At 38.8% G+C, this 10963-nt stretch overlaps 1 protein-coding gene across 1 annotated transcript; it reads left to right on the top strand.

Moving 5' to 3' along the window:
* The first annotated feature begins 7451 nt into the window (after positions 1–7451).
* On the top strand, positions 7452–8345 carry LOC124959480 (mas-related G-protein coupled receptor member X1-like). Its single transcript, XM_047517921.1, has one exon. It carries the CDS (start codon positions 7452–7454, stop codon positions 8343–8345), a length of 894 nt encoding a protein of 297 aa, XP_047373877.1.
* The last annotated feature ends 2618 nt before the right edge of the window (positions 8346–10963 follow it).

The following is a 10963-nucleotide window of genomic DNA, read 5'->3' on the forward strand; positions in this document are numbered from 1 at the left end:
AGCACAAGAAATCAAAGCAAGAATCAATAAATGGGATGGACTCAAACTAAAAAGCTTTTTCTCAGCAAAGGATACAATCAAGAATGTGAAGAGAGAGCCTACAGAGTGGGAGAAAATCTCTTCCACTCATACTTCAGATAGAGCACTTATCTCCAAAATTTATAAAGAATTTACAAAACTTTACAACAAAAATACAAAGAACCCAATCAATAAATGGGCCAAGGAACTGGACAGACACTTTACAGAAGAAGATATATAAGCAGTTAATAAATATATGAAAAAGTGTTTGACATCTCTAGTAATTAGAGAAATGCAAATTAAAACAACTCTAAGATTTCATCTTACTCCATTTAGAATGGCTATTATCAAGAACACAAACAATAATAGATGTTGGCGTGGATGTGGGGGAAAATGGCACACTTTTACATTACTGGTGGAGTTGCAAATTAGTGCAGCCACTCTGGAAAGCAGTGTGGAGAATCCTCAGAAAAGTTGGAATGAACCCACCTTTTGACCCAGTTATCCTACTCCTCAGCTTATACCCAAAGAACTTAAAATCAGCATACTACAGTAACACAGCCACATCAATGTTTATAGCAGCTCAGTTCACAATAGCTAGATTGTGGAACCAACCTATATGCCTTTCAATAGATGAATGGATAAAGAAACTTTGGCATATATACACAATGGAATATTATTCAGCCATAAAGAAGAATGATATTATGGCATTTGTAAATAAATGAATGAAATTGGAGAATATCATGCTAATTGAAATAAGCCAATCCCAACCAAAACCAAAGGCCGAGTGTTTTTCCTGATAAGTGGAGAATGATATATAATGGGAGTGGGGGGTGGGGAGTGAGAGAAGAATGGGGAAACTTTAGATTATGTAGAAGGAAATGAGAGGGAGGGGTATAAAAATGGTGGAATGAGACAGACATCATTACCCTATGTACATGTATGACTACACGAATGGTATGAATCTACATCGTGTACAACCATAGAAAAGAAATGATGTACCCCATTTGTACAATGAATCAAAATGCTGTCTGTAAAAAATTAAAAGGTAAATTTCAAAAATAACTTTAAAAAAAAAAAAGAGTTGGTAAAGAATTTTCAGAAATGTGTTTAAATTCTCCATGTCACCAGCACCTCTTTTGGCTTATAATACCAATACTGTCTCCTTGGTTTTTTTGTGGTTGTTGTTACATTGCAGGTTCTCTCACATGCCTAGCTGGTGCTTTACTGAACTCCACCTCAGCCAATACCCTTCTTGACTTTCAGATTAAATCTTTGTTCCACATCCTGTGACATATGTGACAGAATAATGCACAACACCGGACAGGTTCTGAAGAGTGCAAGGGGAGTATGTGCAGCCTTGACCTGTCGTTCTACCTGTAAATATTTATTTATTTATATTCAAATTGCAAATGAAAGAAAATATCCTGAATTTCAACATTTGCTTAATTATAGTGGAGAGTGTGTGAATGCTTATAATATTTTATACTGGCATCTGTACCTGGCTCATAAAATTCTCTCTAGCATCCCCTATGTCCTCATTTACGGTGATTTCAATATTCATGTAGGTTGTCCCTCCCACAAAGGGACATTTCTACTATTTTTAAGCTAACTCCTTCCAAATTAATTAAAGACTAGCAAAAACTGCAAAAATAGTAAGATTTCTGTATATTCACTACCCAGACTACACTATTGGTGATATTTTCCATTAATGGAGTATATTACCAAAATCAGGCAGTTGATGGTAGTACAACCAAATCACCTACACTACAGATCTCACTTGGGTTTCATCATTTTATGTATGTACTGCTTATGTGTGAAAATCCATGACATTTAATTTTTCTATTTATTCTAATTGGTTTCACATGACAGTACAATGTATTTATGCATTTTGATTAATCATCTATAAATGGAGTATAATTTCTCATTTTTCTGATTGTACATATTGTAGAATCACATGGTCATGTAGTCAAGTATGTATATGAGGTAAGTTTTCCTAAGTAGCTGAATTACTTTCCTACTAGAAATATATAAAAAATCTAGTTTATCCAAAAGCTTCCCACATTTAAATTTAAAAATATTTTATATATTATATGCAGAGTATAGTGGTTTCTTATGGGCGTGTTATGAGATATTTTTCCATGCCTGTAAATGGGATCCTTTCCTTCTGGTGTCTCTTTGGTCCTCCTTCTGTGTTTCTGTTTCTTAATCTCCTCTTCTTATAAGCACACCATTTACATTGGATAGGATCCATCCTAATGGACCCACCCTAATGGATTCCTCCTAATCTTGAAGGATGCCATCTCCAAATAGTTATATTCTGAGATAATGGAGATTAGGATTTCCAAATAAAATTTTCTCAGACAACTCAACACATAATTAAGATTCTTATGGAATATTCGTTGAATCAACCCACAGAAGAGAATTTCTGAATTTTTAAATTACCTGCTTTATTACTTAGCTCTACTTAATATAACAAATTTCTGACAAAAACTACTCATGAAATAAAGAGGTTAAATTAGGTTACAGATTTGACTGAAAGTCAAAACTTCATAGCCCAGGCTCTGGGACCCGCCCCATGGAAGAGGGGTTGGAATAATGGCCATATCTCCAGACAAGAAGCAGAGGGCTGGTTGGGGCCAGGCTTGCTCCTTTATAAAGACTCTATCACTAGAAATCTAGGGGTTGCACGAGAACTCCATTTTTCAAAAGCCTCCAATGACTTAAGGAGCACTACTAGGAACAAACCTCTCAATTATTCCACAAAACTTCACCCTCCTGCCATTCTTGAAACCAAGCACCAATCACATGAATGCCTGAGGGAAAACGTGAAACCATATCCAAACCACTGTACTCTACCAATGGCCCCAAGATGATGTCCATCTCTGCTTCTAATTCAAATTACAGTTTTAAAAAATGATATGCAACCTACTATGAGTGAAACATGAAGAACAAAAAGGGAAGTCATGTGAGATAACACATAAAATTTTGAATGTCTATACTAGATGAAAATTTTAAAATAACAAATTTTATGAAGTTCAGGGAAGAAAAAAAGAATGTTTTATGTGCTGAACATTTCTTATCTGTAAGAGATGTCAGTTAATTAACCTCTTTATACTGACAAATTAAAAATAGAAATATATTTGCTAGTCAGAGCTAATAATGAGAAAAATAAGATTGGGTAGAAGAAGAAAGTAGAGAATAGGATTCAGTGAGAATAGGATTCCCATCCTTTTGCTCTGTTGTTTGAAACAAACTTATAGAAATTAATGCATTACTAATGATATAAAGAAATAAAAATATGGGGTCAGGACACGATGAACCTTTAATGACCTATGACGTAGTTTGTTGTCTAGTAATGAAACTCAGTATGAAAACACACTTTGCTTACATTGTTACCTAGGATCATAATTGGCAAAGCACTGAGAAAGGCAACTACTTTCAGGTAGGTGGAGTGAAAGGGATGGAAAGGAGAGGCCAATATGTGAGTGGAAATGGCCCAGATGCCCAGAAACATTTTCATTAAAATGAGGCCTCAAATGACTGTATGCTCCAATATGCTCCCAATTTAAGGACAGGAAATCACAGGGGCAATTCAGCATTTTAAAAGCCTCAATTGGTCACCAGCTTTATATACAGCTTCCATAGGCATCCCTCCACTTGGAGAACGAAGAATTATACCGTGGGGTCACTACCTCTGAGAAGGACTCTCTCCTGTCAGCACAGCTCAGCTCTCCACCTCTGCAGAGAAGAATGGAACAAAGGTAAGAACTGTCAGAACCTGTTACACATCCCTGTGTTTCTACCATAGGGGGCTACATGGAGGGGATCATGGTGCTTCTTTCAGGGAAAGTCAGGAGACAGAATCATACTTCTGAAGACTGTGTGCTTCGAAGGTGCTACTTTGAGAGTTTTAAATAAGATTAATGAGACCTTTTTTTCCTTCTGATTTAGCTCTCATTCTCCCCTTTCCAAACATTTAAATCTGACATCATGTATAGATTTCTGCCTTTAAAAAAAAATTAATTTAGAAAGTATAGCCACATGGAAGTATTGCTTACTAGAGATAAGATGCTATAAAATGGGTTTCATTGCTTTCACTTTCTTTTCAAAAATACTTTCCTTTTGTATTTCTTAAGGTTCTAACAAGAAATAGATTGTTCAAATTGGAATGATTGCGAAATACACCAGGAGTGATTATTTTCAAAGATGTGCAGGATTAAGGGAACAATAGCAATGCATGGTGAGGTGCCTTAAGAAAAGCAAGGGTATAACTCTGTTTCCATTCCTAGACTATAAGGGACAAAGGAGGGAGCACTACCCAGGGACAGAGCCTAGCCCTGGGTGTAGCTGTATTACTAAAGAGGACCAGGCAGGTGGAGGAGCAGGGCCACTGCCAACACTCTGCCTGCAGGAGAGAGTTAGGAGGTTGAAAACTCAATCCCTCTCCTCCCATCCTCTACTGTCCTGCCTGTATCACCAGGTAGCTCAGTTCACCCAGAAACAAGAAGGAAAAGGATGCCATGGTTGGGGTGCTAAGAAGCCACCAGTTTGGGAACTCTATCAAAGCAGAGAAGAAGGATGGAATGAAAACTGTCAGGACACATGAAACTGTCCCTCACTGCTCCTTCTATCTTCCTACACTCTGGGGTTTTCTCAATCCAATATCATTGAATCCATTGCCATTTTATATCCACTGAAATTATTCTTCTTCCTGTTTACATATTACTTCTCTTGCATCAATTTTATGGAACATTCAACTACATTAATCAAAACTGTCTTGAAAATGGAATGTCATTTTAAAGGCAAACCTTCCTTCTTGTTTAGAGTGAAAGTGTGGCTAAAAAAGATCCACTAATGACCTTAACAGGATATGTGTTAGACCTGTGCTGTAAGCTCCAGAGCATCAGACTCAAGGAATTCTTTGATAGTGCTGCTTTCCAGGCCTGGGAGGTTCCCATCATCCTGTTGTCCTAATGACTCCCAAAAATATCAGAATGGAAGCCTGGGAGAAAATAAAGAAGGGAATGCAGAATAGGCTCCTTCCTTTAATCCTATAACCCGGGAGTTGTTTACATCACTCACTTCATTATTGCCTTTGGTCAGTGCTTAGTTTCGTGGTGGTATCAGCATTAAAAGATGAAGGCCAATGGGATCTTTGAGACCTAACACTCAGAGAATCGCTGTTACAGGAGAGAAAAATGACATTGTGGGACTTTAAAGAAGTGAGATATGCTGATGATGTCTCAGATTCTCTGGTTATATGAAGATTCTTTGGAAGTTCTGAAAATAAAATAAGGCAAGAGGAGGCAGAGAACAGAGGCAAAGCATCAGATAGGGCTCCAGGAGACCAGGGACTGGAGTTGGACCTGTTCTTGAAGATGTGATTTTGGAAAATTCCTTGTTTGAGCCTCAGTTTCTTTTTGTGTAAGGTAAGGTATTCTGATACATGGTCTGTAAAGAACACATGCTAAGTATTGGGGTGGAGCAGTGAATAAAGCAAACGAGACATGCCTTGAAAATGGAAGGTCTTCATAGAGCTTCATATTTGATGCCAAAGGCGTCACACCCTAAAGAGAAATGTGGAAACTGCATTCATTCAGGACAACAGCACTTCCATTTTTCCTCCTGCTTCCTGTGCAAGTCAACAAATGTTGAGGGAACTGGGCTATCTAAGAAAGCTTATGAAGGATGCCTTCATTTCAGGATGCCTCTCTGCAGGCCCAGAGGAGAATATGCCCTCTATTCCCTTCGAGGCCTCCTTCCCCTCTGTGTCCTCTGGATTCTGAGGTCATATCTGCCTTTGCCAGATAGCAAAGGGCTTCTGGATTCTCATATCTGCTCCTCATTTCTACCCATATCCATTTTGTGCCCTATTTAATTGGCTCTTCTTCCTCTCTGTTCTGAACTTTGCTAATGTTAGGTTTTATTTTATCTACATTAACTGCCATCTGAGATATAACTTGGGATTTACTCCTCTGCTTTTCTCTCATTCACATATAATCAACAGTGTGAAGTTCAGTCCCAAGTGCTTAAAAAATGTAGACTGGGGTGTTGAATTTTCACTGTATGATACCTGGGGTAATTGAGTGATCATGCCTGTCCTCAAATTCCATCCTTTGTAAATATTGGACAAGTAGAAATTATAACCTCATAGGCTCTTGGGAGGATTCAAAGAGAAATTATGTGGTAAACCCTAAATTAACTCCTGTTAAACATTAAGACATGAGTGGATCCCTTTACCTGTTTGAAATAGGTTTGAACAACTCTCTTTACACCTCAAGCCATGCCCTCTATCAATTTTACTAAATATTCTCTTCTCACACAGAAACATTCATCAAGAGGAAAAATGCTACTAAGGATGACTTCAGAAGGAATGGAGTAGGTTTATATTGTACACACCACTTAGTAGTCCTCTGTAGATATTCTCCTATTTCAAATACCTCTTTTCAGTGGTATTCATACCTCACCCACATTCACACCCTCTATTCTATACTGTTGAGCAATTCAGTTGAGATACAAGTCTGACCCCCATGCTATGGAACAAATGCAAAAGCCACCTTGAATCCACACTCCAATGACAAATCAGTAGTCAACATGACTTATTTGGTCACATATAAGTAATTCAAAATACACCCAGGACTGCTCACATTAAGGATTACGATGAATGGCATTTCCTTCATCTCATTATGTGTGTGTGTGTGTTAAGGTCTTTCTATTTTCATTTTTATTTTCCATTTAACCCAAATCATCTTATAGTGTAACAGTTTGAGTTCATATATTCATTCATTAAATAGATACTGAGGGCATGTGGGCCACACATAGAGCTCAGCACTGGAGATTAAAAAGTGAGCCTGTCTTCAATGCCTGACACACTGAGCTATTTCTATGCCAAGTCATTCTCAGTCCTGTTTTAGCAGAAGTTCACATTACCCTCATGGCCATAAAGCCAGGTCTTCTTTTGCCTCCTTGAATGAAATTCTCTTTGTGATGGGGATATTGTAATCACCTCTTGATCTGTCTCAATTCCTGCACCTGAGAGAAAACTGTTCCAGGACAGACTTGCTGGTCCCACTCTAAGTGGGAGTGTTCAGATTACAGTGTATTTCTTTGTCATTTAGGTTCAGGTCAGAGAGCTCAGGGTGTTCAGAAAATGACTACTGATTTTGATTTCATACTTCAGGAATCCCTTATACTTCAGGAATCCCCTATACTTCACCTATGTTTCCCTACTCTTTGAAATGGATATAGTAATCTCCACATAGCAGGGTGATCCTGATCAACTGAGCTGTTGCCTCTAGTGCTCAAGTCTTCTTTGTGTTCCCAGGGGCCCCACTGAAGAGATTAGGAACCTGGATCCAACCATCTCAGCCTGGAAGACAGAAGCCACACCAACCAATGGAAGTTATGAGGACCTTCCTCCAATTGGTAACATGAATGAACTGATTCTACAAGTGTTGACCTTCATCATTTCCCTGTTTGGACTGGCAGGAAATGCATCTGTGCTCTGGTTCTTGGGTTTCCGCATGCACAGAAATGCCTTTTACATCTACATCCTAAACCTGGCTGCTGCTGACTCCCTCCTTCTCTGCCTCTATATTACTATTTGCCTGATAGAATTCATCCTTCACATTAACATTTTTACAAATGGCTTCATACAAATGGGAGTATTCATTTTCTACATTGCAGGCCTGAGCATGCTCAGCGCTATCAGCACTGAGCGCTGCCTGTCAGTCCTGTGGCCCATTTGGTACCACTGCCATCGCCCAAGACACACATCAGCGACCGTGTGTGCCCTGCTCTGGGCTTTGTCCATGTTTCTGAGCATCCTGGACTGGGCCTCTTATTATCATCTCAATACAACTGAAAAGCATTATAAAAAAGTTGATCTTACTATAATAGCATGGCTGGTTTTTTTATTTGTGGTTCTCTCAGGGTCCAGCCTGACCTTGCTGGGTAAGATGCTCTGTGGATCCCAGAGGAAGCCTCTGACCAGGCTGTATATTACCATTCTGCTCACAGTGTTGGTCTTCTTCTTCTGTGGTTTGCCCTTTGGAATTTATTTGTTCTCGTTAGAATGGATTCTAAATTTTTCCCAGGTACATTTTTACCTTTATATGGTTGTAATTATCTTGTCCTGTGTTAACAGCTCTGCCAACCCCATCATTTACTTCTTCGTTGGCTCCTTTAGGCAGAGGTTGTGGGGGCAGAACCTCAAGCTGGTGCTTGAGCGGGCTCTGCAGGACACTCCTGAGGAAGATGAAGGTGGAGGTAGCCTTTCTCAGGGAACCCTGGAGATGTCAGGCAGCAGAGTGGAGCAGGGGTGAAGAGCCTCTGCTCTGGTCCATCAGATGTACCTTCAATGGCAACAGTGCCCAGCCACACTGATAGTTGTCTGCTCTCCTCTCAGCCTTGTGCCCCTGAAATTCTTCCATGCCTTCCAATGGGTTTACATTAAGTTGGATTTTCTTTGTTCTCTTATGGAAACCAATCTTAAGTTAATAAATATCTCATCATATCTTCATCTAAAACTTTTTAATTGATGCTTTTCATTGACATATTCATTCCAATAGGAAAAGAATCCTTGCAGAAAAAATTATAACCCTCTTAGGTTTTACTATTTTCTACCTGAAGTTATGGAAAATAATGATCTCTTACCTCTGTCTATGCTATGAGCAATTAGCCTTGTGTTATATGTTGGGACATTGATAGAGATAGAAAGCTTGGTTCTGAATAAGTGAGTTCTGGTACCTTAAATCTTGTTGGATTCCCTGGGGTTTGAAGACAGTCTGTAACTGCATATGAAAAACCCAAGAAAATTAGTTTATGAAAAGTATTCTGATAACATTTGTCCATGTCATGGTATAATTTGGCCTTGGGTTCCAGCAGTTAAAATCATGACTTTGCTCCTGAGAACTGATGTGGTTATTTAGCTGTTTTCTGTACCAATATACAACCTAGAAACATGTTCCAAAACCTGACATGTGTAGTAATAGAGATCTCGAGAGTGCTAGATTATAGAGTGTCCAAGACATGGGTTAGGTCACGTGGAGTCTCAAACTGATTCCATGAATAAATTGGGTGACATGCTCACCTCAAGCAATCCAAAGCGATACTATGTTTATTGACTTGCCTAATCTGAATATTGTGGACTGGAATTTATGTTTCAGAATAAGACCGGCATTTGACATTCTATCGACATGGACTAAAGGAAACAGCATTGTAAGACAAGGAGCCTATGAAGTTGTGAACATTTGTCGGACTTTTTAGGACTGGTTTATTTCACTTGGCATGATAGTGTCCAGATCCATCCACTTACAGCAAACACCATAAAGTCATTCTTCTGTATGGCTGAGTAATATTCTATTGTGTATGTTTTCTTTATCTGTTCATCTGTTGAGGGGCACCTGGGTTGGCTCCAAAACTGAACTATTGTGATTTGTGTTGCTTTAAACCTCGATGTTGCTGGATGACAGTAGTATTCTGATTTTAAATCCTTAGGCTATATACGGAGAAGTGGAATAGCTGGGTCATGTAGTGATTCCATTACTAGTTTTTTGAGGAATCTGCATACTGCTATTCGGAAGCTATTCCAAATAACAGGATTGGGGGTAAGGAGAGAAGAAAGATCAGTAGACTAGACAAAGGGAAACTTAGGGAAGGGAGGAAGAATGGGATAGGAATAGACAGTGAAATGAATCTGACCTAATATTCCTATGTACGTATATAAATATACCCCCAATGAATCTCACCATTGTATATATCCACAAGATATTAATTTTTAAAAAACTATAACCAAATAACTGAAAGATCAGAAGAGTAGAAGGAAAGGAACAGGAAGTGGAAAGAAGGGAGGTAAAGGAGAAGTAGGGGGACTGAATTAGAACAAATTATATTTCATGCTTTTATAATTTTGTCCTAATGAAACTAATGTCATGTCTAACTACTCCATGGCTATAATCAGAGTGAGCTTATATTCTTCCACCAATGTGGCAGATACCTGGAGTCAGGAGATAGTGTGGTATATATTGGGAATCAATATTATTCATACACCAAACTGCACCCTAAAAATAGTTTAATTTTGGGGTTTTTGGGGGAGATTAGCATACAGTTTAAAATAAGTGATGTCTTCAGAGATCAGATGTAATTAGTCTAATCCTGTGTTATGGTTTGGATGTGAGGTGTCCCCCAAAAGCTCACATGTGAGACAATGCAGAAGTTTCAGAGGAAAAATAATTGGGTTGTAAGAGTCTTAACCCAATCAGTGAATTAATTCCTGATGGGATTAATCGATGGGATTAATTGAAATGATAGGGTGTGGCTAGAGATTGGGATTGGGGCATAGTTTGGGGGTACATATTTTGTATCTGGAGAGTGGAGTCTCTCTCTCTTCTTCCTGACGATGTGAGCTGCTTCCCTCTGCCACACTCTTCTGTCATGATGTTCAGTCTCACGTTGAGCCCTGAGAAATGGAGTGAATCTTTTGTGGACTAGGACCTCTGACACTGTGAACCCTCAAATAAACCTTTCCTCCTCTATAATTGTGCTGGTCAGATCATTTAGTCACAGCAGTGAAAAAGCTGCCTAAAACTTCCTCCCAGCATGCAAACACAGACTCAGGGATAAGTGTCCAAGAAGATTTCATGTGTAAGTGGGTGTTTGATGGCCAGTGGACAGGGAAGTCTACCTGAAATACTTGGAATTTGAACTGATAATTCTACCATTACCTAACATGTGCCCTGCAAATTTTTCAGTCACATCAATACTTGAGGTTGGCAATGAACGATGAATAGGACTTGGATGGATGGAAATGGGAGAAGAGATGATTCATGGTGACAATGTAGATCATCATAAAGAAAAGTGGAATAAAAGGAAGTCTGCCTGGACTTATCTATCAGTAAATACCTTGAATGTAAATGAATTACATTCCCAAATATGAAGACAG

This window comes from Sciurus carolinensis, chromosome 11 (assembly GCF_902686445.1).
Source record: "Sciurus carolinensis chromosome 11, mSciCar1.2, whole genome shotgun sequence".
In the NCBI taxonomy this organism is placed as follows: domain Eukaryota; kingdom Metazoa; phylum Chordata; class Mammalia; order Rodentia; family Sciuridae; genus Sciurus; species Sciurus carolinensis.